Here is a 17088-nt window from a genome sequence, read left to right as displayed (position 1 = left end):
TATTCTTCCCAACCCTTTAAGTCTAGTCAACTCCGTGATAAATATTAAACTTTATGTGGGGTTTCCACACAGGTCAGAAACTGTTTTGGCTCTCACATGATAGAATTTATCAAGTCACCATTAATGTACAAGCCAGCTATCTGTTCCTTCATCCTGCATAATTCTCAGACCTTACATAACCTCTAATGGTGACTTCTGGCATTTGGTTGCCATCTTCAGAAACAAATCCTGCAATACAGTAAAGAATTATTGTTAATTATTGTGCTCTGAAATGTTTCTTGAAAAATAGGTGAAATTCTGGTTTTAGGGTAAAGCATAATGGGATAGCAGTGGTTAAACTTCAGTATTATGGTGTACCGGGGCAATTGTAGACCTTACTGAACAGAGATGTATAGAGCAAATGTTGGTGGGAGAAAGGATTACTCTTTATATGATGCAAGCAAGTTTTCTAGGTGTATAATATTTATGGAGAGGAATGAACTGTTAACGTTTTAGATCGAGGCCCTTCATCAGGAGTCCTGACCTGCACAGTTCCTCCACTATTTTGAGTGTGTTACTCTGGATTACCAGCATCTACCGAAACTATTCTTTATAAGATTGCTTTCATGGTGCCAATATCTTAAATTCCACATAGCAACAAGAGATTTGATGACTTTTTAGAGCAGCTTGTGGTTGAATTGGTTGATGTTGTGCAGTTAGATTTTCAGAAGGCTTTTGCCAAGGTGTCACTCATGAGGTTGCCTAACAGGAATGCCACAGTAGTGTAGAGGTTAGCATGATGCCATTACAGCTCAGGGTAATCCAGATTCCAGAGTTCAATTCTGGCACCATCTGTAAAGAGTCTGTACATGGAATGTGTATGTTTTCCTCAGGTACTCCAGTTCCCCCCACAATCCAAAGACATACCTGCAAGTTAATTGATCATTGTAAATTGTAACATGATTAGGTTAGAGTTAAATTGGGGTTGTCTGGGGTGGCATGGCTTGAAGGGCTGAAAGAGCCTACTCTGTGCTGTATCGCTTAATAAATAAAATTGGTCCATGGTATTACAGGAAAGGTACTAGCATGGATAGACCATTGGCTGATTGGCTGAGGTACTTGAAGTATTGTGAACAGTTTTAGGCCCCTTGTATGAGAAAGGATGTACTGACATCGGAGGTTCACAAGAATGATTCTGGGGATGAAAGGCTTATATCGTATGAGGAGCAATTGATGACTCTTGGCCATTACTCGCTGCAATTTAGAAGAATGAAGGACAATTTCACTGAAACCTATCAAATGGTGAAAGGTCTAGATAGAGAGGATGTGAAGGGGATATCTCCTATGGTGGGGAATTCTAGGACCAGAGGGTACAGCCTTAGAATAAAAGGACTTCCATTGAGAATGGAGATGAGGAGGAATTTCTTTACCAGAGACCCGTGAATCTGTGGAATTTGTTGCCATGGGCAGCTGTGGAAGCCAGGTCATTGAGTGTATTTAAAGCAGAGGTTGATAATCAGGACGCAAAAAGTTACGGGGACAATCCAGGAGAATGAGGTTGCATCAGAATCCGGTTTAATATCACTGGCATATGGCGTGAATGTTGTTATGCGACAGCAGTACAATGCAATACATAATAAAAACTGAGAGTTACAGTAGTTTAATTAAGTAGTAGTGGTAGTGTCAATGAGTTCATTGTCCATTCAGAAATTTGATGGCAGAGAGGAAGCAGCTACTCCTGAAAGGATGAGTATGTGTCTTCAGGCTCCTGTACCTCCTCCCTGATAGTAGTAATGAGAAGAGGGCAATTTCTGGGTGTTGGGCATCCTTACTGATGGATGCCGCCTTTTTGAGGGATCGCTTCTTGAAGATGTCCTGGATGCTGGGGAGGTTAGTACATGATAAAATGGTGGAGCAGAGTCGATGGGCCGAATGGACCGCTTCTGCTCCTATGTCATATGGTCTTATTTTCTACGGTAAGAGTGCCTCTTTTATACAATTAATAGCAGCGTATTCGTTGGTTTTGTTTTGCACCCGTCCCTGAGGAGCCCAGGATTACTCCTTTGTGTTGGGATAAACTAGTTTGCAGACGCTCCCTAAGGCCTTTGTGTTGTCGTGGCAGCAGCAGCAGCCCGTGTCGCTATTGGCTCTCATTGGAGTGTTCCTGGGGAGCCGGTCCTATAAGCACATCAAATGCAGTCAAACTAGTTTGCAGAGTGGCTTTAGCTTGGAGAGGGGAATACTTTGCACGGGCTATTGTGTATTCTGTTGTTGTTTGTGTCAGTTTCCTACAGTCTGGCCATTGAGTGAAGTAGCGGGGGTGGGGGCCCTGGAGCAGTGCAGGATGGTCCTACAGGCTGTAGGGAAGGCACTGAGATACAAGAAAAGGTAAGGAAATTAACAAAATAAAGGGATTGTTTCTGAATTAGAATGGATGAGAAGCAAACGAGCGTTGTGTTAGTAACTTTGAATTATACTGCAATCTTAAGGATCCCAATTCCTGATCTTTAACCCCTCAAGCCCCAAATGTCTGTGTTACAGTCATGTCGTGAAACCTCTCATTTGAAGTATAAAAATTCTTTGTCTTCTCAGCTTTTCTATCTATATCTTAATTGTCTTTGGGAAAAGGAAGTTAAATGGGAGGCTAGAGAAAGTTTGTTCCTGGGTAATCATAATTTGCTAAAGGAGTTTGGAAAATGGCGTGCTACTGTAATGGTTCGAGTTGTGTTTGCTAATTGTTCATTTGAGTGGCTCACTGAGAATATCTGGTAGGCACGCTGAATGTAGCCATTGATTCAGAAAGGTGAAAGCAGGTGAGTGCAAGATTTACAGCTCTCTTAGACTCGGCTATTGGAGTGGAGTTTGTGTGAAAGAAGTTTGAGTTGAAGTTTGTTCCCGGTAAAGACCAAAGGTCTGCTGCATTAACAGTTAAAATGATGGCTGGATGGAGTTAAAAGCTCATGGATAATTGTTGTAAACTGACCAAGATCCATGGAATCCTCAGCATGTAAAAGCGTTTAAAAGCATTTGCCTGACTATTCTGCGTTTCCAGTGGCAATTTGATTCATTGCTTTTGACACCCTGTTTGAGCCCCCCCCCATTTGTCTGTACTTGCTGGAGTTTAGAAGAATCGGGGGGGGGGACCTCTTTTTAAAACCAATCGAATATTGAAAGACGTAGAGTAGTCATGCGGCAAATGTTTACTATAGACTAGAACCACAGAGCACAGCGTCCAAATAAGGATGAACCTTTAGAACCGAGATGAGGAGTAATTTCTTAGCCTTTTGAGAGGAATAATCAGCAATAATGGAATTGCCAGCAGATTTCTGGGCTGAATGGCCTAAATCTGCTTCTTTGACTTTTGGTGTTTTCAAACTCCATTGGCTTATGAGATGCTCTTCATTTATGAGGCAATTTTCACTTTGTAGGATTCCATAAACATTCAGGAGGAATACTGAAGATTTCATTTTTCTTAGCCAGTGATTGTAAAAAAAAAATTGTTCACCTGTGTAGGACATTGAAGTTGACCCTCATCTTATGTTTTACCAAGTCATCAGTTGGGCAACCAGCAACCCAGAGTAAGGATCCAAAATAAAATCCCTAGCCAGCCAGAGAACTGTTCCTAGTCTGACTGGAGAGTCCAGTCAAACGACTCACTAAACAAGCCCAGTTAAGGACCAGTTAGCACAATCCCAGTTTGCCACCATCTTGGTACATTTATCTCAGGTCCATTCTGTTGTAAGACCATAATTAGGCCATTTGCCCCATCAAGCCCTCTCCACCATTCCATCATTTGTTTATTTGGAGATAAAGCGTGGAATAAGCCCTTGTGGCCCTTCAAGCCACACCTTCAACAACCCATGATTTAACCCTAGTTTAATCATGGGACAATTTGCAATAACCAGTTAACCTACTAACAGGGATACTTTTGGACTGTGGGAGGAAACCCACACGTTCCACAAACTCCTTGAACTTCGAACTCTGATGCCTTGAGCTGTAATAGTGTCATGCTAACCATTATGCCACTATATCACCCAAATCAGTCAAGGCTGATTTGATATCCCTTTCAAGCCCTTCTTCCTGTCTTCTCCCCATAAACTTTTACACCCTTAATAATCAGGAGCTTCCTTTAAATATTTCCAATGACTTGGCCTCCAAAGTCAACTTTGGCAATGAATTCCACAGATTCGCCACCTTCCTGTTAAAGAAGTTACTAAAGGGACATTCTTGTATTCTGAGGCTGTGCCCTCTGGTCCTAGACTCTCACTATTGGAAGCATCCTCTCCATGTCCATTTTCTCGAGACCTTTCAATATTCAATAAGTTTCAGTGAGATCTTCCCCCCTCGTTCTAAACTCCAGCGACTACAGGCCCAGGGCCATCACAGGCTTCTCATACATTAGCCCTTTCATTCCATGATCAGTCTTGTGGGCCACCTCTGGACCCTCTTCAATGCCAGCACATTCTTTCTTCGATGAGCCCAAAACTGCTCACAGTACTCCAAATTTAACTAGCAGTCTAGGGGAATAGTTATTGATAGCTTGTGAACCCTACAAAATAGCTTTATTTAACGTTCATATACAGCACACTTTTTTTGCAAGTGTTCTGTATTGAAAAGTTTAAAATGTACAGGAAGTTGACTGAATTCAGATTCAAATTTTGTTGACTAAGGCTGAGGGAGTAGATGGTGAATAATTTTTTCAAATCTTTTAGTTTGTGGTGGCTGTGCTTTACGAGTTTTTTTATTAAGCAGATCCATATGCACTTTAAAAATGTTACTGGCTGAAAAGGTGATTGTCTCGATTAAAGTAATTTGAAATCTCAGTATAATTCATGTTCCTCTTGCTATGAAATGGCAGCATTCCCTCCTTCAAAACCCCCTTCTCATATTGGCCAACTCAATTAAGTCCTTTTAATAAAAAAAGATCAAAATACAATCAGGAGTAGGCCATTGGGCCCTTGTGTGTTCCACTGTTGATTAATTTTATGGCCTCAGCACCACTTTTTTTTAGCAAATATATCTCTCAATTACTTTAATATCCAATTTTTAAAAAAGTTTTTGTCAGCTACTGAGCTTCTGCCACACACATAAAATGCTGGAGGAACTCAGCAGCGTGATATGGAGGAAAATGAGCAGTCGATATTTCGGGCTGAGACTCTGTACTGGGACTTTCTGGATAAAGGTTAACCGAGTGAAATGTTGACTGTTCATTTCCCTCCATAGATGCTGCCTGACCTACTGAGTTCCTGCAGCAGTTTGTGTATGTTGCTTGAGATTTCCAGCATATGCAGAGTCTCTGTGGCTAAGCCTCTACAGCGCTTTTGGGCAGAGAGTTCCAAAGCTTCTGGGTGAAGACGTTTCTTCTCGCAAGCTAGCTGAACTTAAAAAAACGAATTTAATCACGAAACAGCAATAAATCCATTGTTTTCTTTACAATAATCTCTGTGGTGGCACAGTAGCATAACTCTTAGTGAGAGCCAGCGATCATTGATTAGGGTTCAATTCACACTGCTGCTTGTAAGGAGTTAGTACATTCACCCTGTGACCGTAAGACATAGGAGCAGAATTAGGCCATTCAGCCCATTGAGTCTGCTCCACCATTCCACCGTGGCTGATCCTGGATCCCACTCAACCTCATACACCTGCCTTCTTGTCATGTCCTTTGATTAGATTATGAGGACACTCAGTCCTCGTTTATTGTCATTTAGAAATGCATGCATTAAAAAATGATAACAGTGTTCCTCCAGAATGATATCACAAGAACACAGGACAAACCAAGACTAAAACTGACAAAACCACATAATTATAACATACAGTTACAACAGTGCAAAGCAATACCGTAATTTGATAAAGAGCAGACCATGGACACGGTTAAAAAAAAGTCTCAAGTCCCGATAGCCCCATCATCTCACGCAGGCGGCAGAAGGGAGAAACTCTCCCTGCCATGAACCTCCAAGCACCACAAGCTTGCCGTTGCATTGGAAGCACCCGACCGCAGCCGACTCTGAGTCCGTCTGAAAACTTCGAGCCTCCGACACTGAGCACCATCCTCTGCCGAGCACTTCGACCCCACCCCGGCCGCCGAGCAACAAGCAAAGCCGAGGACTCGAGGCCTTCCCCTCTGGAGATTCTGGATCACACAGTAGCAGCGGCAACGAAGCAGGCATTTCAGAAGTTTCACCAGATGTTCCTCCGTGCTCTCACACCTGTCTCCATCAAATCAGGATTGTGCATGGCACCCTACTTGACAGATAACGTCATCACCACCGGAGTGGCCGCTGTGAACTGTGTTGCGCCGCCATCTTCTCCTCCTGCCATGACTGATTAAGAAACTGTCAACTTCTGCCTTAAATATACGCACAGACTTGGCCTCCACCACAGTTTGTGGCAGAGCATTCCACAGATTTACTACTCTCTGGCTATAAAAAAAAAATTCCTCCTTACCTCTGTTCAAAACGGTTGCCCCTCAATTTTGAGACTGTGCCCTCTAGTTCTGGATACCCCCACCATAGGAAACATCCTCTCCACACCCATCCTATCTAGTTCTTTCAACATTCAGTAGGTTTTAACGAGTCCCCCCTCCCCCCCCCCCACTTTTCTAAATTGCAGTGAATACAGGCCCAAAGCTGCCAAATGCTTTGATTCCAGGAATCATCCTTGTAAATCTCCTCTGGACTCTCTCCAATAATGACACATCCTTTCTGAGATATGGGGCTCAAAACTGTTGACAGTACTCTAAGAGTGGCCTAACTAGTGTCTTATACAGGCTCAGCATTATCTCCTTGTTTTTATGCTCTATTCCCCTTGAAATAAATGCCAACATTGCATTTGCCTTCTTTACCACAGACTCAACCTGTAAATTAACCTTCTGGGAGTCTTGCACAAGGATTCCCAAGCCTCTTTGCAACTCTGATGTTTGAACCTTCTCCCCATTTGATAATAGTCTGCACGATTTTTCATAGAAACATAGAAAACCTACTGCACAATACAGGCCCTTTGGCCCACAAAGCTGTGCCGAACATGTCCTTACCTTAGAAATTACTTAGGGTTACCCATAGCCCTCTATTTTTCTAAGCTCCATGTACTTATCCAGGAGTCTCTTAAAAGGCCCTATCGTATCCGCCTCCACCACAGTCGTCGGCAACCCATTCCACGCACTCACCATTCTCCGCGTCAAAAAACTTACCCGACATCTCCCCTGTATCTATTTTCAAGCACTTTAAAACTGTTCCTTTTACGAAAATATATTATCATACATTTCCCAACACTGTATTCCATCTGCCACTTTTTTGCCCATACATCCAATTTGTCCAAGTCTTGCTGCAATCGCATTGCTTCCTCGACACTGCCTACCTCTCCATCTCATCTTCATATCATCCGCAAACTTTACCACAAAGCCATCAATTCCATTATCAAAGTCTTTGCCATACAATGTGAAAAGCAGCAGTCCCAATACTGACCCCCGAGGAACACCACTAGTCTCTAAACAACAGGAATTCTGCAGATGCTGGAAATTCAAGCAACACACATCAAAGTTGCTGGTGAACGCAGCAGGCCAGGCAGCATCTGTAGGAAGAGGTGCAGTCGACGTTTCAGGCCGAGACCCTTCGTCAGGACCTCCTGACGAAGGGTCTCGGCCTGAAACGTTGACTGCACCTCTTCCTAGAGATACCACTAGTCTCTGGCAGCCAACCAGAAAAGGCCCCTTTTATTCCCACTCACTGCCTTTTGCCTGTCAGCCATTCTGCTATCCATGCCAGTATCTTTCTTGCAACACTATAGGATTTTATCTTGTTAAGCAGCCTCACGTGTGGCACTTTATCAAATGTCATCTGAAAATCCAAGTAAATAACATCCACTGCCTCTTTCTTGTCCACTCTACTTTTTACTTCAAAGAACTCTCAACAGATTTATCAGGCAAGATTTCCCTTTACAGAAATCATGCTGACTTTGACTTATTTTATCATTCGTCTTCAAGTACCTCAAAACCTCATCCTTAATAATAAACTCCAACAGTTTCCCAGGCACTGAAGTTAGGCTAACTGGCCTATCATTTTCTTTCTTTTGCTGTGTCTTCTATAGATGTACAGTGGAGAGCATTCTGACAGGCTGTATCACTGTCTGGTATGGGGGTGGGGGAGGCTACAGCCATTTCTTTGTTCTCCATTACTACCTCACCGGCATCATTTTCCAGTGTTCCAATATCAACTCTCACCTCCCTTTTACTCTGATAAAACTGAAAAAAATTTGGTATACTGCTTTATATTATTGGCTATGCCCTCGTATTTCATCTTTTCCCTTATCGCTTTTTTAGTTGCCTTTTGTTCAATTTTAAAAACTTCCTAAACATCCAATTTCCCACTCACTTTTGCATACCTTATATGCCTTTTCCTTGGCTTTTATGCAGTCCTTAACTTCCTTTGTCAGCCGCAGTTGCCTACCCCTGCCATTTGAGAACTTTTTCCTCTGAGGGACATACCTACCCTGTGCCTTGTGAACTATTCTCAGAAACTTCAGCCTCCTCTGTTCTGCCGTCATTCCCACCAGTATCCTCCACCAATCCACTTGGGCAAGCTTCTCTCTCATGCCTCTGTAATTCCCTTTATTTCATTGTGGTACAGATACATGTGAGTTACGCTTCTCCCTCTCAAATTGCATTATGAATTCAATCATATTATGATCACTGTCCCCTAAGGGTTCCTGTACGTTAAGCTCCTCTATGGGTTTCTTCCAGGTGCTCCTATTTCTTCCCACATTCCAAAGATGTGTGGGTTAGTAAGGATTATGCTATGTTTGTGCCAGAAGCTTTGAATAGTCAATGCTTCAGGCAGTAAACTTTCGTCCAGAGAGTCCTGATGAAATTCGATTTGATACAAAGGACACATAAATTGTATGTTTTGGTGTACATGTGACAAATAAAGCTAATCTTTATTTTTAATCCCATATACATACCATTTCCCTTTGCTGTCCCTACACAGGTACATCAAACTTATCTAAGCTTTCTGCAACAACGACCTTTCTTGGTAACTTATTCAGCAGTCTTAGCCTGTGGGTGAAAATTTCCAGGTGGTTTTCTTACTGCATCAGTTTCCTAATCTTCCATTTGTTTTAAAGCAGCTTCAGCATCCAGACCTTGTTCCTTTTGTGTTAGTAATGGTGGTGTCAAGGCAAAAAATGATTATGCCTGCTTGATAATTGATCATTATTTTAAAAGTCATGAAGCAGGTGACACATGACGAAACTTTCAAGTGTGTTATGTCTACATAATAGATTTCATAATTAGCTAGTAATCCTAAAATTGTACAAGGTATAAATCTCAATGGGAGTGCATTTCAAACTGTATGTCAGAATTTCTGCTTAAAGTACAGCAGCATTTCTGATGTGACATTTGGAACTGAAGCAAAAAAGACTCAAGCATTACAAGCTGCAGACTCCTACTTTGTCAAACTTCAATTAGTGCTGTTAATCTGGTTAGTAATATTGCAATATACAGAACGGTTAATATCAGGAACGGCTGATGGCTCTGGGGTTGTACTTGCTGGAGTTTGGAAGAATGGGAGAGGGTGGAAATCTCATTGAAACCTATTGAATATTGAAAGGCCTAGATGGAGTGGACATGGAGAAAATGTTTCCTGTAGTGGGCGAGTCTAGGAGCAGAGGGCACAGCCTCAGAATAGATTGATGTCCCTTTAGAACAGAGATGAATAATTTTAGCAGGAAGGTGGTGAATCTGTGGAATTCATTGCCACAGCCGGCTGTAGAGGCCAAATCATTGGGAATATTTAAAGTGGAGGTTGATAGATTCTTAATTAATAAGGCTGTCAAAGGTTACGGGGAGAAGACAGCAGAATGGAGTTGAGAGGGATAATAAATCAGCTGTGATGGAATGGCGGAGCCCTCGATGGACTGAATAGCAAATTCTGCTCTTATGCCTTTTGGTCTGTGTCATCATCTTACCTTGTCACTAAAATCCATAATAGCCAGAAAATCACCCTGGTATTATGTAACTTAAATATTATTGACAGCCTGTATACTTTACTTTTGCACATCCAAACTGACAGCTTTACTCTCTTAAAATTCTAATAATGACAGTTGCTTATATAAAGTTAAGTAGAATAACCCAGGTTGGAATATGTACCTCTTGCAGTTCAGGTCTTCTGAGAACCTGCACAGACCGGTTTATGATCGACTTCCTCCTCAATGGTTTACCTTTGAACATGCCTGAAGATCTCTACTTATGGATTGATGTTCTCAATTGATTACTTAAAGGAAAATACACCCTTGTTTATTAGTGACATTTTTTCGTTAACTCTTAAATTCCTTCTGTATTTTTCCTTCATCTAAACTTTGGAATGAAAAGTAATAATTGCACCTGTTTTATGGTGTCTAACATGCACAAAGCATGTTAGGCCTGATTTAATAACAGCCTAAAGCTGATCTGTGTAGATCTTGACCCTGCTTCTAAACCTGTGGCTTCATTAATACATGCTTGCATAATTTCCAACTAACTGGTTTTATTTGTTTTGATTTAAGTACAGGATTCAATAGTATTGGATCTGTGGCTGAATTCAGACATACAAAATTCTTCGAAACATGCAGAATTGTACTGGGTCTTTCAGGGATTATGTTTCTGCACCTTGCAAGACCTGGAGTCACAGTCCGAAAGCACAGGTCCTCTCTGCTTTACCAAATGACTGACCTATGTACAGCTGAAACGTACAATCATGTGTTGGGAGTCAGGCAGGAAGGATTTGTTAGTTTTTGTAGTCATTTTTGTCCTCCTGGGTCTATGGCAGGGATTCCCAACCTTGTTTTATGCCATGTACCCCTACCATTGTGTGGCACGTGGCCAAGTTGTTAGGGCGTTGGGCTCACGATCTGAAGGTCGTGGGTTTGAGTCTCGGCTAAGGCAGCGTGTTGTGTCTTTGAGCAAGGCACTTAACCGCACACTGCTCCAGTCCACCCAGCCGTAAATGGGTACCGGCAAAATGCTGGGGGTTAACCTCGTGATAGACAGGCGTCCTATCCGGGGGGGGGGGGGGGGGCGGCGGCGGGAGTCTGGTACTCTCAGTCGCTTCATGCCACAGAAACCGGCGTAAGCACCGGCCTGATGGGCCACAAAGGCTCGGGACAGACTTTGACTTTGACCCCTACCATTAACCAAGTTATCCATGGAGCCTAGGTTGGCAACCCCTGGTCAATGGTCTTATTTCCAATTTGGCAGCTGTCTGGGCTGCCAACAATTAATAGGAACAGTACTCTGTCATAACTTGAGGGTCAGCCATTTAGGTCTTGGAGATGAAAAACTCTGAAGAGGTCTGGAGGCTCAGTTGCTAAACGTATTCAAGATTGAGGTTGGAACATTTTTGGATATATTAAAGAAATCAAGCAACATAGAGATTGTTTGCAAACATGGCATTAATATAATAGATCAGCCCAGATTTTATTGAATGATAGACTTAGCATGAGGAGATGAATGGACTCTTCCTCCTTTCGTTTCTTGCATTGAGAACGATGGGGCTGGTCTCTCCAGAGTTGAGAAGAATGAGAGTGTTACTGTTTCCTATAACTCTACAATTATTGGCCACTGCCCTATACCACACACTTGCTATTGCTAACTTCCTTTCCACACTTGGCTCACTCCCAAAACACAGCCAGGATTCTACTGCCAACCAGAGAGCTCAACTTGACACGGAGGATGTTGGCAGCTTGCCCTAAAATAGATACCCGATGTGTAAATGCTAATTCCTGGCGATCCTTGGGTCAATTTTGGGCCCAGACCTAATTCCACCAGGAAGTATCTTCACTGATACCACATCCCCACATGGCTTGCGGAAACTCGCTGTCAAATTCTGCCACGGGTAATAGTGTCATAGCAAAGGAGATGCAAGCATGTAGATTTGAACTGCACCTCAAAATGGGCTCAGGATCTTTCGTATCACTCCAAAACATAATCCTAGATCTATAAAGAGATAAAAGATAAGTAGCTTTATTTGTCACGTAGACATCGAATCATGCAGTGAAACGTGCCGCTTGTATCAACGAACTGCACAGTCTGAGACTGTGCTGCGGGCACCCCATAAGTGAAACCAAGCCTTTGGAAGTAATATAGCATGCTGTCATGTACTATTTGTTCGTATTAGGTAGAAACAGGAGGTCATGGGGAGAACCTACAAACTCCTTGCAGACTGCGGTGGGAATTGAACCCCAATTGCTGCCGTTGTAAAGCATTATGTTAAGTGCTTCACTGCCATGCTACGTACTGTGATCTGTGAGTTAAGAAAAGGCCTTGCCAGCTTTCCTGCTCCTTTTCGTATTCGGTATGTATTCATTGTAATGTCCCACTGCAGTTTAAAGAATGTTTGCCTGCTGTCATATAATGCCCATGTGAATTCTGTATCATAGAATCTATGGAGCCATGTTCTAAGGTACTGCATTAACAGAATTGAAAATGCTGATGAATAAATAAAATTGTTACATCATAACCAGCTGATCTATCCCATCCCTGAGTCACAACCTTGCTTGGTGACACTTACTGGCAAATAGTTTGTAGGAGTTGCAGGAACTTGAAATCATTCATTCCTTAGGATTAAGACAGCTAAGCTTCCTCAAAGTTTTCCTTTATGAAATGCAAAGAAGGCTCTGCAGCCCTTCATGTTATTTTTTTAAACAAAATTCTCTAACCCTCTAGGTAGACACCAAATCCCTTTGCCCAAGGGAGTTTATACCCACTAAGACAGGTTTGGGCCAGATGTTGAATCCTAACTGGCAGTAAGCAGGCGGTGGAATAGACAAAAGTGGGGCTAAGTGTCAAAGAGCAGTGATTAATTATGGAATGCAGCAAGCCTGAACTAGTAAACCTGTAGCACCCCCATGTGAGCAAGCTGAAAACAACCTGCTTAAGGTAGCTCTCTCCAGCTTCTGGCAGGTATTCACTTGTTTACCCTCTTTCTGCTTTCTTTCTATCCCTCTTTTTATACCTTTCCTCTCTTTCCTCTTCTCATCCTACTTAATTTTCTACTTTTTCCCTCTTGCCTAAAACAACCAAATTCTATTCTCGACCCTCTAGCTAGCTTTTTGTGCTGACATCAGTGTGTCTCCAGAGAAGATGAAACAACAGAAAATAGTAATAACTGACAATTAAAAACATTTGTCATTTGGTAGGGGAGAGTAAATGGCAGTGGCTTCAGCAGTTTAGTGGTCAGACTCTATCATTAAAATTTAATTGATGCCTCTGTATTTAAAATGAAACACAGCCCCATTCCTGTGGCGATAGTCATAAGTAGTTGAGGTCGGTCACAGATTGGGCGTCGCAGTTTGATGGGAATTGGAGCATGCAGAACAAAGCATTCAGGTACGAAAATTCCCAAAACTGAAATTAGGATCACAAAGTCAGATATAATGCAAGTTGAAAAGTGAAAGTAATTTATTATCAAAGTACGTATATGTCACCATGTTGAGGAAAACAACAAAATACAATAGAAATTATGAAAGCTATAATAAACAAAGACTGGTAAACAACCAATGTGCAAAAAGAAGACAAATTGTGCAAATAGATTTTAAAAATATGCTAGTACTAAAAACATGAGTTGTAAAGTACTTGAAAGTGAGCCTATAGCTTGTGGAATTAAACTCATGTATGCAAGCTTGATTTCAGCATTTAAGTGAAGTTTGAATAGGTGCATGGATGAGAGGGATGTAGAACAAAAGACCCAAATTTAAATGGGTTTGTTTCGTAATCTTTTATAACCAGGAGCTAGGGCAGAGGACAAGGTCTGGGTGGTCAGTTCTGTCCATCTGTTGACATTGCTTAATTTAAACCATTCTGTCTCACTGGGTCAATGGCTTTAGGATTAGCATTATTTGTCACATGAACATGGAAACAGTGAAATCTGTTATTTGTATCAACAATCAACACACTCCAAGGATGAGCTGGGGGCAGCCTGTAAGCGTTGCCCACAACTTACAGAGCATGCCCACAACTCACTAACGCTAACCCACGCATCTTTGGAATGTGGAAGGAAACTGGCCTACCCAAAAGAAACCCATGTGGTAGCAGGGAAGATCATATAAGCTACTTCAGACAGCAGCGGGCGTTGAACCTCGATCACTGGCACTGTAAAGCGTTATGCTAACTGCTGCACTACCTTTAAAAAAGGGAATACAATGGATTCCAGTTAATTGGGGCACATTGGGACCAGTACAATTTGACCCAATTAAGCGGCTGCCCCAAATATCCAATAGTGGACTGCCTTCATCCAATGCTTTCAATGATTGCATCCTCCAAATCTTCATTTTCATTGTAACATTCAAGATGACTGTTGATATCTTCAAATTTGTGGTACTTGAAGTAGTGAAATTGTTTCAATTTCACTCCCAGCAGTTTCTCGCATCTCCGGTCTCAATGCTTGAAGCCATAGTGGGCAAAAGAGTTCTGAATTGTTTCTTCTGCTTATTTCTTGCCAGCTGTTAGGGACAGAAATCACTGCTTTTTGAATACAAACACACGCAACTGATGCTAGTTAGAAACTGTTGTGTAATGGCCTCCTGTCGCAATGAAGCAGCATAGGGTCCCAAGTAAACTAAAGGAATTATAAGATAGAGGAGCACAATTAGGCATTTGGCCCTTGGAGGCTGCTCTGCCATTTCATCATGGCTGATCGAATTTTCCTCTCATCCCAATCTCCTGCCTTCTCACTGTATCTCTTCTTCCTTGACCAGTCAAGAATCTATCAACCTCTACCTTAAATATACATAAAGACTTGGCCTCCGCAGCTGCCCGTGGCAAAGAATTCCACAGATTCACCAGTATCTGTCTAAAGAATTCTAAATGGATGCCCCTCTATTCTGACGCCGTGTCCTTTGGTCTTAGACTCACCCACCGTATGAAACATTCTCTCCACGTTCACTCTGTCGAGGCCTTACACTATTCGATAGGTTTCAATCAGCTCAGCCGCATTCTTCTGAATTCCTGTGAATACGGGCCCAGACTCATCAAACACTCTTCATATGACAAGCCATGCAATCCTGAAATCATTTTTGTGAACCTCCTTTGAACCATCTCCAGTTTTAGCATGTCCTTTCTAAGGTAAGGGGCCCAAACCTGCTCACGATAGTCCAAATGAGGCCTCAATATTTTATAAAGTTTCAACATTATATTCTTGCTTTTATATTCTAGTCCTTTTGAAATGAATGCTAACATTGCATTTGCCTTCCTCACCACAGACTCAACCTGTGAATTAACCTTCGGGGAATCATGTACAAGGACTCCCAAGTTGCTTTGCATCTTAGTTTTTTTTTGTATTTTCTCTCCATTTAGAAAATAAGTCAACTCATTGACATGCAACGTAAAAAGAATCTGTCCCAACACAGACCCCTGTGGAACACCACTAGTTACCATTAGCCAGTCAGAAAAGGCTCCCTTTATTCCCACTCTTAGCCTCCTGCCAATCAGCCACTGCCAAATTATCCATGCTAGTATTTTCTCTGTAATATCATTGGCTTGTAGCTTGTTCAGCAGCCTTGTGTGACTCCTTGTCAAAAACTTCCTGAAAATCCAAGTACACAACATCAGTTGATTCTCCTGTGTCTATCCTGCTTGTTACTTCTTCAAAGAATTCCATCAGAGTCCTGGCTATTTTCTCAATTAACTTCTGTTCTTTCAGAGTTGTTCCAAATGACAATTGCCCTGTTTAACTGATGGCCCAATTAACTGCAGCCCACCATAATTTTGTACTTTAAATTGAAAGCTCCAGAATCTTAACAAGTGTTGCAAAGGAATGCCAGTACATCCAACTTGGGGTGGCCTGTGTCTTAGAGGAGAAATGGTAGATTTGTTTTTTATTATTGTGTGCTTCCCAATAGTGATGGCCTTTTGAAAGGTCCTGATAGGATATTGCAATGCACACAAAAGCCATGGTACCCCAGTTGTAAACAAAGATTTTAATATAGCAGATGAGATGAGTGAAGAAGGCTCTTTGCCCTTCAGAGGTTCCCAACCTGGTGTCCATGGATCCCCTGCTTAATGGTTTTGGTCCATAGCATAAAATAGGTTGGGAATCTAGTGAATGATTTTAGTTACTAGTTTCCTCTGAGCTGATGCACTTTCAGTCTTCCACCAACAGACTGGAAGTAAGTTAAATGTGTTTATAAACAACATCTCAGTACATACCGTACAAGTGCCTCCCCACCCCTGTGCAATATTTCTGTGCAATCCCGGTGCACAATGTCTTCTGCCTGTATCAAACCCTCCCCTCGTCTGCTGCTTTTCTCTACAAGATATTGGTAATTTTTAGTCTAACTAATGGTAGCTGTGGGTGGTTGGAGTTGGAAACCATTGTTGTTTACAGTGGATCACAGTGAGGCCTCTCACCTGTACAAGGACATTTATCCAGAATGGAATATCATTATTATTTTAATTTGTATATGTTCAGTATGAAATATATTTGAGATAGCCAAGAGATCAAGGTGGTGCTTAAACTAAATTTTGAATTAGCTTTAGAAGTTGTGTGTGTGGCCTTGCTAACTCTTGCTGACAGCTGCTTGCTGCTAAAGCTGAACTGATGCTTTTTTATAGTTACTCAAGCACTTGTTCATTGATACCTCGACCTACTTGGGTGTCATTTTGCTCCTGTGAATATTGCATTGAGGCAATTAGCCAAAGATAATTTATGGTTTTTGTAAGTGTACAGAGCAAACAGCAGACATAAAACATAAAGACATATAACAACTTAAAAGCATTGTAACTAGATTTTGATTATCTTTGTATGCCAACCCCAACACAAATGCACTACAAGATACTTAGTGGAAGGGGTATAGTTATGCTACAATATTGACCTTGGTTAGTGAAGAATAAGGTTTTTTAAATGTATTTCTGGTGCTGCTTCACATGAGAGAAAGCCAGTGTTTATAGTACTGAGCTCCCAATTTCAACCACATGTTTGGTCACTGTGTGAGTAAAGTAAAATTTGAATTGTATGAGATTTCACTGTCTAGAAATGTGAATTCCAAGCAGTACCTTGTGTGGGCAAAGTCGAGCTTGTTGTGCTGGGGGCACAAGTGTCATTATGCTTCTGATGCCAACATGGCATGCCCACAATTTACTAATCC

General features: G+C 41.8%; 1 protein-coding gene across 2 annotated transcripts in view; it reads left to right on the top strand.

The window, feature by feature from the left end:
• Positions 1-17088, top strand: part of LOC140205015 (MOB kinase activator 2-like) — a 76089-nt gene that overhangs the window by 39492 nt on the left and 19509 nt on the right. Inside the window, exon 1 of one of the 2 annotated variants that reach the window (XM_072272074.1) lies at positions 2213-2367. The exons of the other annotated variant lie outside the window; for it this stretch is intronic. Within the exon in view, the coding sequence (XP_072128175.1) occupies positions 2324-2367 (44 nt within the window). The 5' untranslated portion in view covers positions 2213-2323. Of the gene's footprint in view, positions 1-2212; positions 2368-17088 lie in introns of those variants that run through there. 2 annotated transcript variants of the gene reach the window in all.

Source organism: Mobula birostris, chromosome 11 (genome assembly GCF_030028105.1).
Source record: "Mobula birostris isolate sMobBir1 chromosome 11, sMobBir1.hap1, whole genome shotgun sequence".
In the NCBI taxonomy this organism is placed as follows: Eukaryota; Metazoa; Chordata; class Chondrichthyes; order Myliobatiformes; family Myliobatidae; genus Mobula; species Mobula birostris.
This window is presented reverse-complemented; position numbering and strand designations above follow the sequence as displayed.